Source organism: Mesoplodon bidens (genome assembly GCF_964165515.1).
Source record: "Mesoplodon bidens genome assembly, chromosome: 9".
In the NCBI taxonomy this organism is placed as follows: Eukaryota; Metazoa; Chordata; class Mammalia; order Artiodactyla; family Ziphiidae; genus Mesoplodon; species Mesoplodon bidens.
The window spans coordinates 34,043,882-34,070,391 of record NC_138166.1 but is presented as its reverse complement, the minus strand read 5'-3'; the positions used below and the strand labels follow the sequence as shown (position 1 = coordinate 34,070,391).

General features: G+C 35.2%; 1 protein-coding gene across 1 annotated transcript in view; it reads right to left on the bottom strand.

Moving 5' to 3' along the window:
• Positions 1-3,815: 3,815 nt before the first annotated feature.
• MACC1 (MET transcriptional regulator MACC1) overlaps positions 3,816-26,510 on the bottom strand; it is a gene marked incomplete at both ends in the record, with an annotated part of 40,744 nt that continues 18,049 nt past the window's right edge. The window contains 11 exon segments of the mRNA XM_081244367.1: positions 3,816-4,028; positions 16,667-16,744; positions 16,974-17,084; positions 19,759-19,866; positions 19,870-20,282; positions 20,285-20,531; positions 20,535-20,621; positions 20,625-20,702; positions 20,922-21,650; positions 21,654-22,051; positions 23,524-23,646. Coding sequence (XP_081100493.1) covers positions 3,816-4,028; positions 16,667-16,744; positions 16,974-17,084; positions 19,759-19,866; positions 19,870-20,282; positions 20,285-20,531; positions 20,535-20,621; positions 20,625-20,702; positions 20,922-21,650; positions 21,654-22,051; positions 23,524-23,646 — 2,585 coding nt within the window.

The window sequence follows — 26,510 nt, the reverse complement described above, 5'->3', positions numbered from 1 at the left end:
TGTATAAACTATTATTCAGAATTGCAAAGCTATTAGATTTAAAGCTTTCTGGCCTACATAAGCCTAGATATACATAAACACAAAAGGTAAAATATGCATGCAAAAGCCACAAATTTCCATAACATTTAGTGAAATAATAAAATATTGTAGTGTATACATAGTCACTTTTTATTTTGTATTGTGGACTAGTAAATAAGCATGCAAGAAACCAACTTTCAACATTTATGTTATTTGGAACAATGTCTTTGGGTTAACCCCACCTCTTTAGAACTTTGGAACTCACTAAATTATACAGCAGCACATGAAGGAAACTTCATACAGAAGAGGGGGGAAGAAGTATGTACATATAAAAAGAAATAAAATCTATTTTAATTAGAAAAGACTTCAGAGACATACTTTTTATTATTCTCCTTTTCCTTTATAGTGCCTTAAATATTCCTTGGACATTAAAAAATTATGGAAAGTATAATTTACAGTAGCACAGTATGAAAATTCGTTCTGAAACTTCTAATTATGTATAGCATCATATGATTTTGAATGTATTTTCTTTATTGTATTTCCTCTTTCTTTCTTTCTTTTTTTGTTTAGTTTTGGCTGCGTGCACGTGGGCTTTCTCTAGTTGCAGCGAGCGGGAGCTACTCTTTGTTGCAGTGTGCGGGCTTCTCATTGTGGTGGCTTCTCTTGTTGCAGAGCATGGGCTCTAGCCACGCGGGCTTCATTAGTTGTGGCTCGCGGGCTCTAGAGCGCAGGCTCAGTAGTTGTGGCGCACGGGCTTAGTTGATCCGTGGCATGTGGGATCTTCCCGGACCAGGGCTCGAACTCGTGTCCCCTGCATTAGCAGGTGGATTCTCAGTCCCTGCACCACCAGGGAAGCCCCTGTATTTTCACATAACATATTCAAAGCTATTTAGTAGCAGCAAAATTTCTTAGACCAACACCATCCATTAATGTAATGCATTCTGTTCCTTCCAGAGACCTGGTCATCCCCACGTTCAAAACTTAATATGGTATTTTCTACATTACAGGACATGAAAGTGTGCTGTATTCATGACTGGCATGAACAGTTAATGACTCACTATTGCTTGCACCTCATTAATTGGCTTTCATATTAAGGCTTTAACAGAAGGAAGTGGAGGATCTGTGGCTTACATAGAAAAATTACTACACTGCAAGCTGAGCACTGAACAAAAATCTCATCCTAATGTATCATTAGGGGAAGAGCCTGAAGAACTGAAAGAACCATCTATGCTTTTTCCAGTTTCGAAATGTTTAAAGAAGTTTTATATTAATGGCTTTTGATGCTTTTAATGATGTCAAGGATGGGATTTAAGTGCCTTATTAATTCCCTTGATTTGCCACCAAATCTTAAAAGGCAATTCATGATTACTGAGCTAATCTTTTCTGATTATGAAAATCCATTATAGGAAGAAAAATATAAAATTCAGAAAAGTGGAAATGATTTATAAAAATTTTAGAATATATTTAAAAGAACAGAATGTTTGGACATGGGTTTAAAATTCCTCTGAAAGGATTTGTTACAAGTTTATAAAATATCTTTGTGTATACTAATATTTAAAGCGTTGTTTCATCCTTAAATTACAGAGATCATGCTGTTCATTTTTTAAACTCTTCTTAAACTTCCCAAGCACAATCACAACAGATGATGCGATAAACCTGAAGTGATTTATTAAATCTTACTGCCCTAATCAGCTAGCAAAATCTCTGTCATCTCAGATCTCAGAGCCTGGAAAAACCCAGTTATTAATTCTTTATTATCCTTTCCCGAAATTCTCTGGTTTGCTGATGTGCTAATAAGATTCCAAGAATGTTCTAAAAAAAGAAAAATCACTACTAAAAATGATTATGTTCTGAAGTTACAAATTGTTTTTTTTCTTCTCCCTGAATTCATTTTCAACTAAAATAAATTCTGTCCTTGAATGTGTGTACATAACTCCTTGGGCAGGCTATATTCTCTTATCATCAAATATAAATATTAAAAGCCTTAAAGATCTTAACCCTAATTCAAATTACCTTTGCCAGCATACCAAATACCCCAGGGTGGGTGTATTAAAAGCTCTAAAAATATTCTGCTTTTACTTTTTAGCCAAATGGACATGTTTTATTCAGGATCCCTAAATAAAATCCTTATTCAGCTCATCCACATTACCTTTGAGGATACGTCTTTCCTTCCTTCACTGCTTCATCCTTCCCAGCCCTTCATCCTGGCTCCCTGCGTCTCCTGAGCTCTCCTCCTGCCTGAGGGCTTCAGTGCGTTGAGGAACTGCCTCTTCCAACCTCCCCAGACCAGAAGCAGTGTCTAATCTTCCTTCAGGCTCATCATTTCTTTACCAGGGAAAACTTATCTGATCTCCCTGATCTATATGATGTCCCCCAATATCTATATCTCTTAGCTTCCCAGCCTTTCCATTGCAGCTGGTATTGCAGATGCCATTTTAGATTTAACGGTGTATTTTTTTATTATTGTCTCTATCACTTCAGCATAATTGAAGTCAACGATCATGCAGTTTTTTCCCCATTATTAACCTCAAACATCTATGTGTCTGCCACAGAGTAGGTACACACACTCCATCTGTCAACTGAATGCCAATAAATGAATGACTGTCTAAAACACATAAACACTGGCACGCGGCAGAGGATTGAACACAGGAGTAAGCGCAGACCATCTCTTTATCAACTCTCCAACAGTTAGCATTTATACTGGCCCAAATTTCTATATCATCTTTGTCTTCCAAAAGCTTTAGAAGACACTCTGGTGCACACAAACACACACACACATGTGTTTACATGAACACATGAGCATGCACACACACAGTTATCAGTGATTTTGGTGGTTAAGACCATTGCACTAAGCAGTGATAAATCAGGTTTTTAAAAAGTAACCCTTGTTTTTAAAAACCTTTGAGAGTTAAAGAACTACTCTGATCCTGAAGAAAAAGTCTAAAAGTTAGGCAGGATTAGCTAGGTCTCAAGATGCTGGAGGAAGGTGGTGAAAACTCCAGTTGGTGAGTACAGACAATAGATTTCTGATAAATCATATGTCCCTTCTGGCAGTCTTTCAAGAGATGGTACAAAAGAGCAGGGAGCTCCAATGAAAATGAAATCATTACCATTTCCCTATAAGTTTTAATATGCATTTTGATTTTTTTAAACTATATTCCTATGTCCTATGTTTTCTTAAAAATCCGGAACCAAGTTCTGAAAACAGAAAACCTCCTTCACACTGGCTGTAGAGCCCTGAGCATCCTCTCCAGTCCTTAGTTTCTTCACATGAAAAATGGGAATAATGCTGGCAAACACCACTGAGAAATAAAAGCGATCAGGCATAGAAAGCCTGTAGCCCTGTCCCTGGCCAGAGAGTATTGTTTGCTTCTCCTCTCTCCCTACCTGTCTGCTGGCAAAATTCCAGTGTTCAGACTGAGAGTCTCTAGATTATCTGGGTGTCTGTGTGATGTAACTATGTTAGCCGTCATTTGTTTTAACTAAAAGAAATTAAAAGTAACCTTGAAGGGGAGAGAGGGCTTTTCTTTCCCTTCTCAGCAACAAAGCAGCTTAATGTTTGCATTTGAAACATATATAAAAATGCGTATTTGATTATAAAACCCATCCTTGGATTTTGTGTTAGGCTGTGCTTCCACCAGGAAAAAATATTTTTTCAAACATGAAAAAAAGTAATACTTTTCTGAGTTTCTTTCTCTTTCACACACACACACACACACACACACACACACACACACACACACACCTTTATTTTCCGTTCTCCCCCTACTCTCTCCTCCAAAACATACCCTTCAATTCTATACTTCCGCAGAAGTGGAGAATGCAGTTGCTCTCAAAACCTCTAAAGAATTTACTAGTATTAAAGCTCCAGTTAAATCTCGCCGTTGTTTGGTCACAGGGTTTTTCATTCTGTCCAAAGCTGATTGAAGGTCTTGTAACACATCTCTGTAACTATTTCTGTAGTGAGCACTCCAAGTATAGAGAAAATCACAGGCAGGTTTCCACATCATCGATAAAGAAAAAAACATTAAACTGGAGTAGTTTGGAAATAAATCAGAGAGGAAAATAGATGCTTTAAAAAAAGGTTTAAAAGCCTCTTAAAACTTAAAAAGAAAATGGAATACCAATTACATATATACTTATTTAATGTCACAGAAAACATGTTTTAATAACTATCACTCCTCTGTTATATTCCCATGTTTCTAAACCTCAAGATTAAAAAAATAACGACCAGAAGTAGGGCTTTTTTTTTTTCTTGATTCATGATCTAAACATTGCTCATTGTCTTCATAGGAATACAAAATTCCTTGTGCAATTTTTTTTATTGTAACAGATGTTATTGCGATAAACTTTTTGCTCTCTGACAGACTTTTAAGGTTAAAATAATAACTCTTTTATTGTTATGTGTCTGTGGAGATCTTTACCATACCACATATAACAAGAAGGAAGTATACAGTATATCTAATGATTTAAGTCATTTTATTTGAGCAAGTCTATAAACAAGGAAAAATGTAGCTTCATGATCAAGTCAAAAGGAAAGCAAAAATATAATTCTCTAATTAAAAAATAATTTAATGATACATTTTAATGACCAAAAGAAAGATAGATATTCAATACTTATTATGCTTTCCCTAAGCACCTACCCATACCAATGACCTCATGGTTTCCATAGAAATAAATGTACCCAAAGAGGAACCTCACATACAAGGGTGTATGTAATGGTAACCAAGGCAACCAGGCTCAGAGAGCATAGAGACAAAGGCCGACCAAATAAGACAAATTGTGGAATACACACACACACAGACACACACCCAGGTTAAAATACATTTTCTCTAGGAAAACAACAAAATGATCTCTGCACTTGTAATTGGAATATAAACTTTGTTACTTGCTACTTATTTGGGTTCACTAAACTAATTCATTTGTGATTTTATCACTTTCAAAGTGCAGGAACACAGATTGTTAGCTACATATTATACAGAGTTGCCCTCTTAAAACAGAGCCTCAATTAACAGTAATATCACATGATAAAGGGCCTTGGGATATAATCCTTCACCTTCCACTGATATCCCCATATACCCTACAACTGAAGTTAAAAGAATGAAAGACCTAAATAAGGAGTTCTGTTATGTTTCAATTCAATCTATATGGAAGGCTATGCATCAGGCTTAAAGGATAATTTGATGTTATTTATCCAATTAGCATTCCTGGGAAGCCACAAACACTCATATTTTCACCTCTGTAGACAAAGCTCGAGTCTTCAAGGTATTGAATGGAAGATAATTATCAAAGTTAAACCCTATCTATGTGGTTATAATGCAGCAAGAGAAATCATCCCATATTTCTGTATATAAGCTTTATCCTCACCAAGCTGATTTATAAAGAACTGTGAATGAGGTGTTCTCTCATCTATTTTTCTGAATATTCACATTGAAACCAAACCTCCCAAAGAATAAGTCCCACTAATATTCTGCAATGGAAGATGAGTTGAGGCATATTAATAGAGCCTTTTTAGCAGATTCAATCTTGCCTATCACTGCTAAGATGCAAAAAAGCACTGAATGAGTAGATTATTCTGTAGTGAGAATAATCCCGTGACCCACTGTAAAAGCTTTGAGACCTGTATTCTATGTTATATTCATTTAAAATTCCCTGATGCTCAACTAGCTGTTACATTATTTTTCAACTTGTTATATATTGTTTAAAATAATAGTGTTTATAGCTAAAGGCTTCTAAGACTTTATTCTAAGCCCCTTAGTGACTGAGTCTGATAAAAAGATGTATTTGAAGATATTTTATGATAAACAGCAACTGAGAGCATTTCAGTACCAAGATAATGCCACAGTATCACAGAAAACAGATGTCTCTTAAGACTTGCAAACGGGTAATTTACAGGTTGTGCACTACAGTGCAGATTCAAAGTACACACCTTCACTAACTTTCCTGGGTAGAAAAGCTCTGCATCACATATCTTTCTGCAGCACAGTGCATTGCTATGTATAGAAAAGGCCTGAGGCATACTCAGTGATGAAGCAGCCCCTTGCTGCTGTCAGAAGCAGGAAATACACCAAGGTGATATGGGAATTAGAAACTACAGATTCAGCAGTCCAATGATACATTTACCCACTTACTTAGGCAGAGGGCCACATAATCTCCTCAAGTTTGGCAATTTGTAGTGATAGCAGAACAGTATGGTCAGCTCTTGCAATTCAGAGAAATGTGGAAAGATTGCTGAGTCCTGGACCCTAATTAGGACCTCAGAAAGTGTAAAAAGACTTTCCAGGAGTCCTCTGAATTAGTCAGAAATACAAGGAGGCATATTGCTCTACACTCATTGGAGATCCCCTGGAGTCTAAACCATAAGCTACCTAGAAATAGGTACAGTGGCTTTGGGCTAAAAATACTATGGCAATGTTAAACTGCATGATTTGTACTAAAATATGAGCACATGTTGCATCCCATTTTTGCTCCTCTTTGTAGCAAATTAAGCCTGAATATTCCTTCAGTGCAAAATTTGTTCTGCTATATATAACATCATGGGTGGCTCTCAATACAGATGACAGAGAAACACCACTGTAGTACACATACAGTGAAAATATTTGAAATATGTTGTTCATTAATTAATTATTTCACTTATTAAATCAAAATTACCGAGTTACTGCTATAAGGAATTTTGTTACAAAAAGGAATAAAACGTTGATATATAGCAGGGCTCTTGTTTTTAGAAGCTTTAAAGCATGGAAGGGAGATAGATACTTGAACAAACACTGGCCCAATATATGAATAGACAGGGTTTGATACTAAATAATGATTAAGAAAAACTCAAAAATTACTTGCACATTCTAATTCACTGTAAGAATAAAAAAGGATAGTTCCATCAACCGAGAAGCACTATGGTGTAACAGAAAGAAAGATGAGTTTTGATTTCAGAATCCTGGGTTCACATCTGATTTCCATTGGGTATTGGATGGGTCAGTTAGAGTAAATTTATCAACTTATCTGAGCTTTGAATTTTTTAAACTATAAAATATGGATAATAATCTCCATGTCTGTGTCCAAAGTACCTCATGAAGTGTCTGGCATATTGTTTGCATTTAATGCTTTTCAATAGGATACGGTGGAAAGTGGGTACTTTTTGGGTGAGGGAAAGATAAGCAGTCAGATTTTAGCCTTACTGAGTTTGAAGTAAAAAGGGGCTATCTCTTATTTCCAATAAGAAATTGGAATAGAGAGATGATCTCCAGGGAGCAGGCAAGGGTTTAGCGTCACTCGTGCTAAAATGATGGTGAAAAGTATGAGAGTAGAGAAAATGCCAAGGAGGAAAAAAAAAGGGATGAAAAATTTAACCTTTAATTAAGTCTACAATTAGGGACCACAACTAAGAAAGAGAAGCAATAAAAGGACAGAGAGAAGCTGGTATCAGAGTAATAGAAAATGAAACAGATTGCTTCATGTTGCAAAAGTTAAGGGCTGATAGTATCCCCCAAAGGACATTCAGTGGTTTGCTGGAGCTGGCTCACACCAGCCTATTGTTCATATAGCCTCCCAATTCCATGTTCAGTGACATCACATTGTAAGATTAAAATCATCCATGTTGGGAGTTTTTACACCAAGGAAATGGGCAAAAGCTATAAGTTAGGGCTTTTCCTCCCTTGAAGAACTTGTAAAACATCTACCAGCATGGCACTCACTGAGGACGTCTCTTTTCTGTTACTTCTTCTGCTACCTCAAACATCAAGTGATGTGGAAACATGAAAGAAAACTGAGAAAATTCAGGATTTTGGCAATTGATAGGACTTTGGTAACCTTGGAGGAGGCAGTTTCAAGAGAGTGGTGGAAGGCAGACTGCAGGAATGAGCAGGTGCCAAGGAACTGGAAGCCACAGAACAAATGGGTCATGTCTGGAATTTGGAAGTTAAAGGAAGAGAGACAAAGCTAGAAGTAGAAGCAGTGGAAAATGAAAGTATGTTTAAAAGGAAAAAGTCTGTATAAAGTAATATTAATTGAAAGGAGAGTTTGGTTTGAATCCTAACTTAGCCAGATGGAGAACTTAGGGTTGTTGAGGACTAGAGAGGTAGCAAACGTAACATACTCAAGGAGAAAAGTTAACTTTCTTTAGACAGAAAATACATAAACACAGACAAACATTAAAATAATTATGGAGTTGGGGCATGTAACTAAGGGGGCAAGTATCAAGAAAAATAGAGAAGGAATGGGTTCAAAAGCATATGTTGTAGTTATATTCTTGATACACTGATGGAAAATATTAAGAACTACGTTGTCCCTCAATAAGCAAATCTCTGCCAGGCAGAGTAAATACAACTTTTTCTATACTGAGATTGCCTTAACAAAGCCTGATAGAAGTCCAGCTTTCATCAATGCAACAGTCTAATCAGTTGTTTGTCATCCTTTGCAGTATAGATACATGACATTTGGACTCAAGTTCTTAAATACTTACATTTTTCTTCAGCATTTTTTTATTTTCTAAGATCATTCTATTTTCATACTCAGCAAGTGAACATATGTTATCACAGGCAAAGACACAAAAGGTAACTTCCATACATTAATTAACTACAGACTTTATGAAATTATGTCCAAATATACATACACATTAAGGCCACAAGGATTCTAAACTTTGTAATAAATTAAAGAGAAAATGAAATCATTTTCTCTGGAAAAGTTTGAATGAATAAAATGAGTAGAATAAACAATGTTCTTTCCGGAATGATCTAAGTTAAGTCCTCTAAAACTGGAAATGAGTTGTGGACTGCCAAGATCTCCTCCAGGTTTACGTTATCTTATACCTATTCAGTGGTCTAAAAATAGTTCTTCCTCTCTTGCTCAGTGTTATGATTTAATGGAAGATATGCAGAAACGCTGCACTAATGCTTTGACTAATCAAAAGGAAAGCATGCTCTTCAGGGTTTGTTTTTCTTGAATTATTCCTGATCACAAAACAACTTCCATCAGACTTCTCATCTTTATCACAAATATCTGACACACAGGCATCATTCTTGCCCCTTTACTCTTAGCTTTTTGATGTTAACTTCATGGTGTTTATGGGTTCATCTCTGAATAAGAAGCGTGAGGCTAATAAAAGCATAGAGTTATTAATTTCTCATCTATGTGCTTTGATCTCTTTATATAAAGGGCAGCAGCATCAGTAGGCATTTAATCTACCAAAGCTGAGCAGTTTCTAAGCTCCCAGAATTTGTGTAGTAGGAATATGTCTTTGATTTATCTTCCAGATACTAGAGGACAAATAAGAAGGTAAAGGAGCAATGAAAAAGTAATAAGTGGGATGCCAAAAGAAATGAAATGGAATAGAGATTAAAAAAAAAAAGTTTTCCAAATTTAGAGTGCTTGTTTCCAAAAGCCAATCAGACTCACTAGATAACGAAATGCAACATGAACAAAAGCAATTCAAATTTGAGCAAAGCACTCTATGTCTTTTTTTAGCTCATAAAATATGAATAGTATAAAGAATGCAAGTGGTTTTAACTACCTTTGGATAATTACATTTTGCCACATTAAAGGATTAATAATCCACCTACTTTCCTCGTAAAACGATTGGAGCAATGTTTCATTTTTAAGTACAATTATCTGAAGAAGTATCAAGGCAAATTTGTCTCATTAATGATTATTATATGCATTTTATCTTCAGTGCATCATTTACAGTATCGATGTGGGCCTTCCATCACCTGTAATTGGTAACTACATAAATATTATTGAAGTGAGGTTGCCGTTATCTTTAGAAAAGAAGGGAGACTAACATATCTGGGGTCCCTATTTCCTTAGAAAGGAGACGGTACTGGACTTGGTTAAAACTTGACCTAAGATTTTCTTGGAAAAGTCTCTTTGGGCACAGGCAGCTGTGTTTGCTCTAGAAATAACCACTTGAAACTTCAAGGGTTAAGCATAAGCCACAGGAAGAGAGAGGACCCATTCCTTACTACTGCATCAAAATAGTGTAACATCTTAGGAGAACCTGCTGGCTAAGCTATTCCAAACAATTCTTAATTAGTAAGAGAATACAGGTAACCTGGTTATAAATCCGAGGCCATCTCACTATTGTATTGCAACAAATTTATTTCAGTATTAAACAGTTTTAATAAATGTTAAGTCTTAAAATTAGCTGGGCTTTGGTTTTCTGAAATTTCCTATTGTTTGTGATCCCTAACAATAAACCTTAATAAAGAAAAATCTAAAATCGAATTCAAATATTAGTGTCTCTAAATACATTTTTAAATACCTTTGTAATATTTAACCTAATACGATTATTACTTCTATTTGATTTTCAGTGTGGTAATCAGATATATAATGCAGAATTAAACCAAAGATCATAGGAATACAATGTGTTACCCCAATGTATTACACTGTGATATCCTTTTTTCTTTATTCCATCATCTCAAAAAGTGGAGTATGGTTTTGGAATTAAAGATTATAGCACAAAGCATTATAGTACTGTACAAAATAAACAATGATAATCTAAATATTATGTCACTGTGCCAGATCTCTAATACAAACAATGAAGATTTGAGAAATTATTCTATACATTTTACCAATGGTAGATGAATTTCCATATAATACTCTCCCCTTTTTAAAGAAATTATAAATAAACTTCTTACTGTAAAAGAACAGCAAACCATAGAATTAAGTACTAAGGCTAGAACTGAGCCGGGCCCAGTAAAAGAACCAGACAATGCCACATCCCTGTAAGCAGAATCCAGGCATTGCAGTGTGAGTCGGAAAATCAGAAAACCATAAGACTTGAAGGACATTCCTTTTACCTTTTGCAAGAAATATTTTCCAAGGAAAATTAAATGTTGTTAAGCCAGTAAGAAAAAGCTGGTCAGCCAGGATTTTTTTTTCTCGTTTTTTCCATGCATTACAATTCTGCCAGTTTCTCAGAAGAGAAGGCTTAAAATCACTGCTGACTTTCCCCTTACCTGCATTCTTTCTATAGTTACTCTCCATCATATTACTAAAAAATTAGTATACCTTATTCCCTTTTCCAAAATCACTCAGTGTCACACAGTTGTCAAATTTACCTCTTCCTCTTAGACAAAATAAATAATAATAAGATAACATATATTTAGCTATTACAATGTGCAAAGCATTTCCCCAAATATTTCACATATATTATCTCACTTAATCCTCCAAACATCTGATGAATACGATAGTATTATTACTATCATTTTACAAAAAATGATTTTTTTACAAAAAAAAAGATTCCTAAAAAAAAGTCAAATGACTTGTCCAAGGTCTTAGGGCTAATAGATGGTAGAGCTGGAACAGAAATCCAGACAAGGAATCTTAACCTCTGCTCTGGCAGTCATTCAAGACTCTCCAAAATATATATATCCAACTGTGTCTCCCCATAATTAATAAGATGCACTCTCTCCTCAAGTCCACATACTCTCCTCAGTGGTCTCTAGAAGTCATTGTATCCAGAAGCACTGAAATCCCTTTCTAGTCCTCTCCAATTATTCAAATGTTACCCATCCTTCAGGACTAGGATGTGCCCTCTGACAGCTCCTGCCTCTTTGATCTTCGTTTAGTTAACTCTGAAAGAATTTATCATCAGCAGAGCAAGAGAATAACTGTGTGTAAAACAAACCTGGATTTAAATCCTAGTTCTGTCACTTAACAACCATGTAATTCTCGATAGCTTACACAAATGCATTCACTCTCAGTTTGCATATCTGTAAAAACAGGATGGTTCTAATGTCTTCCTTACAAACTTTGTTAAAGTAAGTGAGATATTGCAAAGAAAATGATCATAATGATTAGATGACACACAGTAAATATGCAATAAATTGCAACAACTATTATCATTCTCATTAGTTATATTTACTTATTTCAGCATCTAATCATATACTTGTTTAAGATATAACAATTCAAATATTAACAGTTTATCCCAATTCCCATGCCAAATGAAACTTGGCTTTAGAGAAAAAAAATCATATTTTTCATTCTGTTTGTGTTTGTTGTAGCTCCTAGGGATGCTGAGAACTGATAATGCTGAGAACTGATAATCCCAGAAAACAAGTCAATTGTATGGATTAATTTAATACTGAAAGCAAGGATACAGAGGCAAGATTCTAAAAAAGTAGGAAGAACTCCATATAGAAGTTTTATTCACCTATAAAAGTACTAATAAAATTAGCTGTTTGAGGATTACCTACTTTCCCATTTTTAATCTAGACTTAGAATAAAGTGCTCTGAACACTACAGCTGTCAGTTAGAGAATGAGGAGGGAAAAGATTGTAGCTAGAAGTTAGGACAGAGAATTAGATCCTCACTGATTAAGTACAGATGGCAAGAAGACATAAATATATCTTGCTGGTTACAGCTGTCTATAGGTGAGTGGTTTCTGAGACGAAAAAATATTACAATTAGGAATGTTCACTTCATTGGGCTTTCATAGGGAGGATGGCCCATTCTGATAAGTCAAATAAGAAATCAGCCTCAACAGGTTTATTGGAGCCCAGTGGGCATTGGTAGTAGGTAATTTAAAAGGGGAAGTGAACCCTGAGTGTCCTTAGTGAATAAATGTCCATATTGAATAAGAGGGAAAGAGCATAATCTTTATTGTTAGTCAGGGAACCAAGGTGAGAGAGTTGTTAGGGAAGTTATTATCATATATGGTAATAATCTGCAGAAGGTTAAGTAAAGAGTACCTAATTTAGGCCTGTGAATATCTTGGTCCTGAAATCCCCAGCATTTCCACTTGTAAAATACAACTTTTTTTTTTTTACAACTGCTTTTAAAATGTGCTATTTTTCTAATATTTTAATGATACGTATTTTTTTAAATTAAAGCTCAGAAAAATTCCAATGAATTTTTACTAACTTTCACAGGAAAACCTTGGCAAGAGTTAAACATCTTTGTATAAGCATAATAGATTTTTTCCCAAAAGAAATACTCTGAAAAATACGTTTTGCTTATAATCATATTCCAAGTTTTATAATTTTGCTTTCACGTAGGAATTACAATGTCATCAGAAAATTTCTTAAAATTTTCTTAAAATTTTACAGAGATGGTTAATTTAAAAGTGTTGTTCTCAGAAGTCTCCAGAGAGAGACTTTTTTTCATCTTAGAAAAGGATAAGGGAAAGCGGCGGGGTGGTGGTGGTGGTGGTGTGATGAACTGGGCGATTGGGATTGACATGTGTACACTGATGTGTATAAAATTGATGACTAATAAGGACCTGCTGTATTAAAAAAATTAAATTAAATTAAAAAAGAAAAGAATAAGAAGTGGTCAGAACTACTGAAGAAAAATCTGACATACTATTAATAATCCATTCTTTAATTGGCTGAAGCTTGATGAAGATGTTGAGGCAAATTTTGATAGTATCCTATCATAGCTTGAAAAAAGAAAAAAGTGAAATGAGTTGCTTAAACTCCCCATCCTAACCGTAACTCCCAGCTCTGCCACTCAGCCACTATATTGGATTTGGACTGGATGGTCAGAGTGTAATAGTTAAAGTGCAAGGACCCCAAAGTCAAGGTTTGTGCTCCAAACCTTGTTCCATGACTTCCTAGCTATGCATGTTTGAGCAAGTTACTTAGCCTCCCTACAGCTTAGATAACATTAGTATCTGCCCCACAAGTTTTTGTTGAAAGGATTAAATAAGTTAATTTTTGAAATGTTACTGGAATAGTGCTTGGCACAGAGTAAGTGCCAGATAACTATTAGATAAAATAAAAATAGAACAAAGGAAAAAGGGAGAAGTTGAAAAGCAAGGAAAATGAGTGAAAAGAACCTGATTGTAGACACTGGCACACATAGGAGGAAATTCTCTAAATTTGTGCCCACTGAGGAAGTGAGATAAAGGAAATAAAAGCAGCATGGGAACCACAAGAACTTGTTATCTCTCTGCCCCAATTTCAATTCCCTCCCTCTGTACACCCTACCCAGAACTAATATAAGTATGTTTTGAAATCAACTGCTTAACTTGTAAATTGATCATATTCAAGAATCATCTCCTTCCTAGGAGAAAAATATTGTACAACTATTTTTTTTCAGAGAGATGGAAATCAGCATATATTTACCCTTTACTTTACATGGCCTAAAAGGTTAAGATTCTCATAGATTATTTGGAATAGCTTCAGGCCAATATGCCGTGAATTATTTTCTAAACATTTAACAATATGCATCAAAGTGATGATTGTTAGTGTTAATCCCAATAGATTGAACAATAGCCCCTAGAAAGACACATAGGGGCTTTCCTTTCTGCTTCTGAGTGTTTATCAGCCTCAGGCGTAGACTTAGTCATTTGTGATTTGGGCTGTGCAAAAGTAAATAAAGGAAAAACAGCCTGTTTGTTGGCCTCCATGAAGATTCCAGGGAGGACAAACTGTAAACAACCACAATCAGAGAGAAGTTGGATACTTAACAAAAAACTCTTTGATAAATAACACTTTGATAAACAACTCTAAATAAAACCTTTTTAAAAACAGAGCTTATTAAGAAAAAAATAAGTCCTGATTTCAATTAGACAAAGTTTTTTAAAAGATTTTTTTTGAGAGCCATTTTAGGTTCACAGCAAAATTGAGAGGAAGGTATAGAGATTTCCCGTTTATGCCCTGCCCCCCCACATGCACAGTCTCCCCATTATCAACGTCCTTCACCATAGTGGTATATTTGGTACAAATGATGAATCTACACTAATATATCATAATCACTCAAAGTCCATAGTTTACTCTAGGGTTGACTCCCAGTGTTGTACATTCTATGAGTTTGAACAAATATAAAATGTTATGTATCCATCATTATGGTATCAAATTGAGTATTTTCACTGCCCTAAAAATCCTCTGTGCTCTGCTTATTTATCCTTCCCTCCCAACCCCTGACAACCACTGATCTTTTCACTGTCTCCATAGTTTTGACTTTTCCAGAATGTCATATATTTGGACTCCTACAGTATATAGCCTTTTCAGATTGGGTTCTTTTGCTTAATAATGTGCTCTTAAGGTTCCTCCATGTCTTTTCATGGCTTCATAGCTCATTTCTTTTTAGTGCTGAATAATATTCCATTGTCACACAATATTCCATTGTACCACAGTTTATTTATCCATTCACCTACTGAAGGACATCTTGGTTTCTTCCAGGTTTAGTAATTACGAATAAAGTTGCTATAAACATTCATGTGCAGGTTTTTGTGTGGACAAAAGTTTTTAATTCCTTTGGATAAATACCAAGGAACATGACTGATGGATCATATACCAAGAGTATGTTTCATTTGCCAGAAACAGCCAAGGTGCTCCAAAGTGATTGTATATTCCCACCAGCAATGAGTGAGGGTTCCTGTTACTCCATATCCTCAACAGTATTTGGTGTGGTCAGTGTTCTGGTGGCCACTCTAATAGGTATGTAATGGTATCTCAATTACACAATTTTTTAGGCAGTTAACTAAAATATCAGAGTAGCGTATCACGTACAGTACTGTTCCTTTTTTATTTCTTAAAGATTTCTCATTTTTAGCTCATTCAGTAAAAACTGATCTGTAGGTTGTAATGCCCTTCTTAGTATATAGAGATAAATGTAATCTATGCAGAGGAAATATGGCTTCAGCCTTTGGCTAGTCGTGGCTAAAGAATCTTGTTTAGAGGCTCAGGTTTCAGGAAACCAGAAGCCAGCCTGCTGAGACTTCCACTGTAGCTGCTAGAATTCAACTAACTTGATTTGACTCTTGACCCTTCATGGAAAAGGTTGTCTTGACCTGCACACCCAGCTGACACAGTTACTTCAAAGTAAGAAAATTTTCTCAAGAAATTAATACCCAGTTCTATGCTCAAAAAGGAAGTAGAGAATACAGCTTTTGCCCCCTATCACGTCATCATCTAACTAGAGAGATAATCTTTCCTTAATTGAAATATCTTGAAAATGTTTACACTCATGTGAGAGAAAGATACAGAACATTTTATATGTGCTCATCACTGGAATATTTTTATTTAAGTCAGTAAAAACTGATTCACATTTCTTTATGGTATTAAATAGAGAAAATATTTATCTAACTTACACCTAATAGTATATCTTTGTTTTAATATTAATAAAAATTTTGCATTTTAAATATTTACTTTGTTCTACATGCTGTCATTCTGTATTTGATGTCTATAGTTATTGTATGCAAAATTGTAAAGGAGATAATGCTCGTAGATATCTCTAGCTATCATTACCAATGAACCCCACACCATCTACTCTCTTAATGCTTTTTGTCACCAAACATTATTTACCACCAATGACTAAGTCTGTGCCTGAGGCTGATAACTACTAATTATTATGTCCTTTTTCCTTGTCATGACTGGGCCCCAACTCTTCCCTTCAAAGTTTATCTGTTCTCTGCCTCAAGTTATTATAGCCCTACATACTAACTGCCTATTTAATTTGGTCAATTTATTTGATAAAAGGCCATGGAGATATGCAATCCAATAGGAGAAACATCAGTATATTTTAAAGGCTCTTAATACCTTTAAAGAGTGATGTGTGTATATTTCAGATAATATCAATGGTTATAGGGGCAGTGACTTCAGTTAGTGGATCCTCTAGGACAATCAATCCACGTATGCAGGGCACTCTTGATTGTATTTGATTTACCTGGTCTGCAGTTTTTCACTATTTAGACAAATAGAAATCTTACCTCTACAGCAACATCTCCAGCTTTTCCTTGGTGAGGAATTTCATATGCCTCCATCTGTCGCTTTGTGAGTCGTACTAACTTTTTTTTTGTGTGTGTGTGGTACGCGGGCCTCTCACTGCTGTGGCCTCTCCCGTTGCGGAGCTCCCAACGGAGGCTCCGGACACGCAGGCTCAGCGGCCACGGCTCACAGGCCCAGCCGCTCCGCGGCATGTGGGATCTTTCCAGACCGGGGCACGAACCCGTGTCCCCTGCATCGGCAGGCGGACTCTCAACCACTGCGCCACCAGGGAAGCCCGAGCCATACTAACTTTTCAGCTAGTTTCCTCCAGCCTTTTCCAAGCTTGACAGCTGAAGTCAGAATAGCAGCCTCTTGGACGATATGTGCTACTAATCCCTGGCAATCAATCTTCAACAGAGCCTGCAGCAACAATTGCATGTCATAATTAAAAGCAACTAATTTGAGCTTTTTTCTATAAATTAAATTTGTCATTACATATCCTGGAAACTGGCATCCTTTTTCTCACCACACATATATTTGAATTTTCTAAAATTCAAAGAGTTGATTTACTTTTTAAGCAAATCCAACAAGCAAAGTACAGAGACCACAACTAGACCAGAATTAGGGGAGATTTAGGACTAACTCATTAACTAATTATAGGGGCTTGGGTAAACCACTGAACTAATATATTTCTTAATATCCTTAATTACAAAAGGAAGAAGTTGAATTAGCCACTTCCAAAGATATCCTGAGGTTCTAGCAGTCAATAATTTATCAACCCAGGGATGATTATTTACTATATGAACAGAATTACTTTCCTTACCAGAGGACTGGCTACAGGATTTCTATAGCGTGAGCACACAGTTGCTGGTAAACATTATTCTAATTTTTTTAATCAAAATGTGATTTAAAACTTCCCAGAATCATGTGTATTGCATAAAAATGAAACACTCCGACAACCTTATTGTTATTTATGACTTAAAAAAAATTTACTCTCTCCCTTCACCACCAGTGTAGTTTTGCTAAATTTAAATCTCAAGGTATCAAATATAAAACACTGAGGTTTCAACAATGCACAGTGGAAAATCTTCAGACTCTTTCTTCCATAATTAAGCATCTGAGCTTTGTCAGTCACCATGCATGTTTTAACACAAGTCTATGAGTTTCTCTTTTGCCTTGAATATATTTTTAAAGTACGAGATTAGATTTACCTATCTCTTTTCTGTTCAACTAAAAATGTTTGGTAGCCCTTCATCATTTAATGGCACTTAAAAGCTTTATCATTACGAAACAATAAGTAAAAATGAATTACCAAGTAAGTACACTTACTATGCAAATAAAGTTTCAAGGGGTAGCCTCTATACAATATGCTTCATTGTCTTCTGGTCAGATAGCCAGGTTTTAGCGCTTTCCAATCAGAAATTCTGAAGCCTCCACTGAGGCAAAGTATAAAATTTTAGGAACTACTCCCTTGAATGAGCTCTCCACCAGCACTGTCTAGTTAGTCACCAAAGCTACTCAATTATCATACACCAACACAGAGCAGGTGTAACCAGGTTTAAACTTTCAGATCATTTGGCCAATATAAACTTTTTTGCCACTAAGAGAAACAAGAAAGCAATTTTCAATTCAGACTTTCATGGCTCCATGCAGAACATGAGCTATGAGAGGTAATGAGCTATTGTAAAATGCATGTGCAGCTTCAACCAGGTAGATCAGCCAATGACTGTAAATGGCCTGGGTTAAGTGAGAATGCAGCACACCATCATAAAACCACCTATTTAACAATCAGATATTGGGCTTTAAAAATTCATCCCTCACAGTATCACTGTAGAAACAGAAAAATAACAGAAGGAGAGGAATTGTTTTATATATATAGTTCTTTATTATATAAATTATTGTTAACATCACAGAATAAATTTCTCTCCAAAAATTTCTCTCCTCCTTTTGCACTTTGGTTAAAACTTTGCTCCTCTACATGAACCTGCCTCATCTATGTGAAGATCTACATCTCTTACAGAGCACCAGCTTTGCAGTTATAGTGATATTGACTACACAGCAACATACGTACTCAAACAGATATTTTTACACACACGCATGCATTGTTAATACCTTTGTTTCAGGAAGACATAGTGGTTTTACGTGTGGCTTTGGAACCAAAACGGTTTCAAATCCCATCTCTGATACTAACCAACTGTCAGAACTTGGGCAAGTTGCCCAACTGCCCAAGACTCAGTTTCCTCTATTTGAAGATGAAGATACTAACTAGACTTACCCCATAAAGTGGTTAAAATGACTAAATGAGAGAGCATGTATAGAATGTTGGGGACAGTGCCAAACACATAGAGAACCCTAGAGAAGCGGTATGTCTCATTATTATTATTTATAAAGTCACATTTTAGCCATTTTTAGAAATAATGCTCTTGATTTTTTTTTTTACTTTTATAAAATACTGAATTTCTACATTTAAGGCAAAATAGTTCTTCATCTTTTTTATAGATCCCTGCTGAGCCTTACACTGGGGTGAATGCTATGTTGAAAAAAAAAGAATCCTAAGAGTCCTATTAAAACATGAAGATTAAGAAGGGAATTAGCAATATCATTTTTGGATTGTGATGCATTGCATACAGAGAATGAATATTAAATTGCTAAAGTTAAAGACATTGGTGATATGTCTAAAAAACACTAAAAAGTGAACCTATACCAATGGCCAAGTTAACTAGCTTTGTTTCAGTTTGTTCTCATTTACTTTCATGTAATTGGAGCTTCTCTGATATTTTAAGAGCTATCTAAATATTTGAAAAAGGAAAAGAAGGCATCTCTTAACTGTTATGCTCTAGCACAAACAGAATCTTTAATCTTCCATTAAAGGATGATCCTTGGGGGCCTAGTTTCTGGGAAAATCACAATTGAATGTCACATCTAAGAAACCAGTTATATGATCTTGTAGGCAAAGCTTTATATTTGCTGCAAAGTGACTTCAATTTACTTGAGACTGCTGAGAATTTTTTAACTACTCTCATATGTTTACTTATAAATATTGCCAATGAAGTTCTCTATGGTAAATAAATTACTGTGATCAAGCAATACTCACCACAGTAAGTTCATAAAGAAACTTCCTGGTATTTCTATCTGCATGACAATCTTCCTTTAACTTCTTTAAAACATAAGAAACTTTTTCTGATTCTTTGTCTGCTTGTATTCATTCAAAATCTTCCAGTGCCAGATGTGAGTAACCTAGGACATCAGCTAAAACTTTCCAATCATAAACTTTTTCTGACACCAAGGTCAATACAACGGAGTAGATGTAAGTCAGTTTTTTAAGAGGCAGGGTAATTTGTTCAAGAAGATTCCTGGTTTTGAAGACATTATCTGACATAGACATTACTTGTTCCTTTGCAATCACCTTGACATTTTTGCAATGTAAAAGTCCAATCCTACCTCTCAGGACTCCCATATACCATTCTTTCACTTTGGACCATCCAATGGCTTTTACTTTACCTTCTCCAAGAAGAGCTACTGTGTCCCCTTTGAAATATTCAAGTAAGTAGTCAATCTTGCTTTGTGTTAGCACTGTCTTCAGGGTTACCCCATAGTTGGCAAAGTTCAAATTTTTGTTTGAAACGTAGGATATTTAACATGCACTGTTGGTAATAAAGGAGCAGACTTGATTTCCTTCTCCTTCTGCAAATCACCTGAAAGATTTGAGAGGCTTTTTAGGTTTGGGGCTGGATCAGGTGTAGTAATAAAGAACTGTGTAACTGGTCTACCATTGGGAGGCTCCACCTGAACACGGAAAACAAACAAGTGCATTTCTCTGGAGTCAGCTAAAGAGAATAAAAATTGTTGATGAACTACTTGACCTGATTACAACTGCTTTTGTTTAATTTCTTTCCCTTTTCCTTCTACCTTTACTTCAAAATCAGGATCACATGAAAAGACAGAAATACTTAAATCTTATGGCTTTTCAAGTAAGAAGGAATGCTTCCCGCAGAGCTGAAACACAACTGGAGATGCGTTGTGTTTCCCACACTTTTTTCTTTTTTTTTTTTTTTTTTTGCAGTACGAGGACCTCTCCACAATGAGAGAGTTGTGGCCTCTCCCTCTCCCGTTGCGGAGCACAGGCTCCAGATGGGCAGGTTCAGCGGCCATGGCTCACGGGCCCAGCCACACTGCGGCATGTGGGATCTTCCCGGACCGGGGCACGAACCTGTGTCCCCTGCATCGGCAAGCGGACTCTCAACCGCTGTGCCACCAGGGAAGCCCCCTACCCTTCTTAATATCAGAGATTGTAAGCCTTCCTGGCATATAACTATGTCCACAAACTGTGAAAATAGCAGAGAAACTGGGATGGATATATTTGGGCCCATAAATTCCAACTGAGGTGGTTTTGTGGATATAATCCCAAATGGTGGCAGCTGGTGGCTGAGTACCTTTAGTTTGTGCAGCAACCACTAGATACATCGCCTGACTCAAGTCTACCAGCTTGACTTGGATGGTGTCTTTATAAATGTAGCAGTTGTTTAATACTTTGAAAGGGCCTTCTTTACCCAGGCTGTGAAAACACACCACTTCTGTCATGACTTGGCTGAAAGGATCCTCTTTCAATTCCGCTCCAATTTTCATCTCCAGCAAAATGGCTTCCATTGTGTTAAGGTTACCTAACATGACGTCCAACAGTGGGCTTACAGTGCATGAAAGATCATGGTTAAGCATCTGTGGAGGATCTAGAAAAGCCCTTAGAGATACCTCTTGGTATTCTCCCACAGCTACATGGCCTTGGGGCACATGAACAGTGATATCTGATTCAGGTAATTGTACTGACCCTCCCTGGTAGTTTAATTTGCAAACTATTGTAGTCTCTGCAACTTGTGTTTGGGCCCATCCAGGACTCTGATTAATTATATTCAAATTTAGGCAGGAGCGGGCCAGGTGGCAGGAGCGGGCCAGGTGGTGTTGACTTAACCAAGCCATTTTATAAGCCTCTCAATCATTTTGAAGCCATTTTAAGTCTTGTTCTAAGATCTGGTCGGAGTTATGTATATTCTGATGGGCATGTGCTGTGTCATCTAAAATGTCCAAAAGTTCTGAAACACTTTTAGGTCTTTCAGATTTCCTTGAAGAAGACTGCCTAAGCCACTGATGCACGTCGAGTTCATCACCGGAAGAAACAAAAGAATTTCCAGTTTCTATTTCTCTAAAAAAAAGAAAAGGATCTTCCTTCAAGATGGAAATATTATCTCTCTTCTGGTTATTTCTTAGCTGAATTATGTCATCCAAAAATGGGTTAGATGCAGACAGTTCATTCCAGAATGGATTCATAGCATTGGAAGCACTATTGCCATGAAGTGTGACATCATCGGGCCAATTGAGAGGCAAACCTGGGTCTGGTTGTTATTTAAACAAAAACAAAGAAAAACAAAGATGAAGTGGCATTCTGAGATATAACCAAGATTAATTTTTATTATAGCTTAAAAATTCAAGAGTTTTTCTTTGCTTTTTGATCTCCAGTCTAATAAATACTACAAAATCAATGTTAAATTTGGTCAAATTTTCATGTTGTGAGGAAAGAGAAATTGTTCTACCAGATTATTTGACCATATGTAATGTTACTTTATCTTAAGACATTATGATTTATAAACAAATGTTTAGCAATTTAGATAATAATCATTTAACACATCTTCTTGAAAATGATCCAGACTACAAACATTTATGCCTTGTTTTATATTTCATTTTCATGAAAGAATACCTCTGAACAAACAGAATAATTGGTCAATTATCCAGATTTTTCTAAACATTGAATGGTTGGTCTCATTACATCTAAATTATCCATTTAATGTTTTTCTTTTCTGATAATAGTCAATATGTAAAAAATATCAAATATATCTGTGAACAGCTAAAATAATTCGTTAAAAATAATATGCTAAACTAGACAATCATGCATTTCTTATTTTCTGATAACTTCATAATGATAAATTTTAATAACATTAAATTTTTTCATGAAAAATGAACATTTCATGAAAATAAACATTGAAAAAATAGACCACCATTAGATTTACTACTTGAAGGGATTCACTGAGCTTCTTCAAGTTTAAAATGGCAAAGAACAGGCTTATTACGACTGTAAAATGGAAACACGTTACTTTGGAAAGTGGGTATTTTAAGGATCAGCAACACATTAAAATAATTATATATCAACTATAATGAATTTCTATATATCTCAAAATTTTTGATTTTTTTTATGTTTAGAGCAACTTATACGTGGTCATTTTGCAAAAAATATTGATAATGATTCTGTGGACTTTGTGAAGCTGGTGCTGCTTTAGAGAAAATGAAAGCTAAAATAGAAAAATGAGTTCAAGTAAGCTTTCAGACTTTTTTATTTAGTATATATAGAACTATACATTGATTAAAATGAGCTTTAAGTGTCATATATTAAAAATCAGAAGATGCGTTTTGAAAAATAAATGTTGCATTTCTTTTATTTTTACACTTTTCTTCAAACCCAGTTCCATCAAACTCTCTTAAAACTTACTTTTTCTCTGAGAATCTATTCAATTCTTTTATACTGTATTTATTAGCCCACTCCAACATAGAGAGATCTCTTTAACCCCAAAATTCATTATATTTACTGCAATATACCACTCATTTAATAATTAGTTTTTGTCTCCTCATAATATTTATTATATGTTGTTTGACTATTTTATTTTCCTCATCTTTTTAATGATAGTTTAAGTATATCCATGGTAAAGTTTAGATTTTACCATTCTTTTTATCTTCTGTAGCACTTTTCAGAGGTAGTTCTCCAATAATTAGTGGTGGTGGAGGAAAAAATTACAATAATTATAAATTTTTGTACCGGTAATACTGCAATTTTTTGAGGATTTTTGGGCTTCCATGTCAAACAAATTTCCTTCAGATGTACTTCGTGAAATTCCTCCTGACCAAAAATGGGCTTTTTCACTGGTTAACATTATTCCACCTACAAAGTAAATATAATATATATGTGTACATATATATATATATTTCTTGTAAGAATACATAAACAGGTTGGCACAGAAACCAAACTCACAGTAATCCACATATTTAAAGAGAAAACTGCATATAAAAACACTCTGCATAGGTCCTCTACTTTTGATAGGATGCTGGACTAGATATCCTGAAATAGGTATTATTACTTCATTGAAAAACCCTCAGATCCAGGATTAATACCAACAGGCAAACCTAGAAATACATTAGTGATCCTATAAAAAAAAGTAATAATGAAAATCCCAAGGATAACAATAAGAATAGTAAGTTGAAACTTCAATCAATAGGCATTCCTTGTTTGGTGATTGGAAGTCTAAAAATCACAAAACTGGAAATTCTCCCCAAATTCTTCTATACATTTAATGCAGTTCAAGAAAAATCACATATTATGTATATGTGTTTGTAACTTAGGCTTTTAAAAAATTATGTAGAAAAGCAAAGGGCTATTCAAGACAAACCAGAAGAAGAACACGATAGAAGTTATGTGTGCTGCCAGATATCAGTATTTATTATAATTTGTGCTAAGTAAGACAATGTGGATTTGGAACAGAAATAGACTAAGGACACACAATACCCCTAGAAATAGACCCACCCTCACATGAAAACTGAATATATGGCAGAGGTAGCCAGGCAGAGCAGTGTGGAAATAGATTATTCAATAAACAGTGATGGTACAATTGGTTGTCCATGCTGAAAAAACTTACATTGATGATACACAGAAATCTGTTCTAAGAGATTTAAAGACTGAAAAACAAAACTTTAAAACTTAAAAATAGAGTCTAAGGAATTATCTTTATGCTTTCTGGAAATAGAGAATTTCTCAAGCAAAGCACACACGCAAAATGCAAACCATAAAAAAGAAAGAGAAATCCTACATATCAAAGGACATTGTTTACAAAAAGTAAAAACACAAGCCAAAAACTGGGAGAAAATATTTGGATTACATATGACTGAAGAAGAAAAAAGGATTGGATCCTAAAATACATCGAAGACTCCTACAAATTAATAAGCAAAATAAAAACATTACAGAAAATTTGAAAAGAGATCTGAATAAGCATTTCTTATAAAAAGTAAACACAAATGATCCCTAAGTATATTAAAATATGCTCAATTTATCAGTAATCAGGGAAATGCTAAATGATACCACATGAGATACAATTATCAACCATCAAATTTGCAATAGCTTTAAAATCTGGCAACACTAATTATTGGCAAAGATGAGGAGCAAAGGGAACTTTTATACACTACTAGTGGAAGTGTCAATAAGTACAACCACTTAGAAATGAATCTGATATTATCTAGGAAAGGTGCTTACAGCCCAGTACTCAGCAATTTCAATTCCAGTTATTTGTTCTAGTAAAACCTTCCATATGTGCACCAGAAGATATATACAAGAATGTTCATTACATATTTTTAAAAAATGGGAATCAATCAAAATATCCTTTGCCATATGAATGGATAAATTGTGGTGTTTTAATACACTGGAGTACCATGCAACTATGAAAACAGATGGATTACCAGTAAAAGTATCCATATGTACTAACTGTAGATATGGCATTGCTGAGCTTCAGCCTTCTTTACATATATGTTTTCTCCGAGCCCTATGACAACACTGAAAAATGCGTATGTTAAATCAGATTTCATAGAGTACAAAAATGAAACTCAACAATATGATGTAAGTAACCTACAAGGTCAAATAGCTGGTGAGTGACTGACCAGCCATAATTACTCATGCACATTACAGCTACACCATATAGCCCATAACTCAGGTTGCCATATACCCCTTCTCAGACTCAAGGTTCCCAGGAGTACATTCAGAGACTATCCCACCTTCCATTTCCAGTTTCCAGTCATGCTAAACCTTACTTCTTGTCGTCCTTCATCTGTTAATCACACCTCCTTCACCTTTGACTTGTCTTTTTTGCCATACATTTCTTTCAAGTTCTTGACATTTTATTTCAAAACAGGTTTTTTTTTTAGAGAAATCAAAAGCCTTTTCTGGTATAAAAAAAAGAAAGAAAAAATTGAAGAGGAGACGGGAGGAGAAGGGAGGAAGGAAAAGAAAAAGAAAGGGAAAGAAAGGAAAGGAAAAAGGGGTAATGTTTTCCAAACATGGTGGATAAACAAATGTAAAAATTATCTCATAAAAAAAATCAAATACTGCAATTTTTTTCTCTGATAGGTGAAACTACATGGAAAGTTTGGATGAAAAGTAGAACTTTGCACTATGCATTTTACACTGAACCTCAAGTTTCCTGGCAGATCCTCAAAATTATGTGGTTGATTTTACCATATGTAATGTCCAAAACTAAAGTCTTTAGCACAGAGTAGGTAGCCAAAACTTTGAAATAGGAAAACTAAGTTCATATCCTTCTGCAAAATTAAGCAGATTAAATTAAATGAGAAAAAGTATTTAAATAAAAAAGTATTTTTCAAAAAGATAAAGTACACTTTAAATGGAGAACCAATTTAGACAGAAGTCTACCTAAACTCTTTAATTTCTTGTGGAGAAAAGAGAAGAAAGGAACAATTTATACCTAGGATTCTTTTGAGGCAAATAACCCTTAATGTAAAAAATAGTTATTACCCAGTGGAATACAGTGAGAATGTCTCAACCACATAAGAACCAGGAATGATGCCTTATGAAGTTATGCTCCTGGAGAATTATAACATTTCAGAAACAAAGGGACAAGGTGGTTGTTAGCTGGAATCCTTTATGGAGTAGTTCTCTTCTCCAGTCACCCAAGCAGATCTTCACTGTCATTTAAGCCAGTAGTTCTAAAATTCAACCCTACCAGAATGACCTGGAGGGTTTGA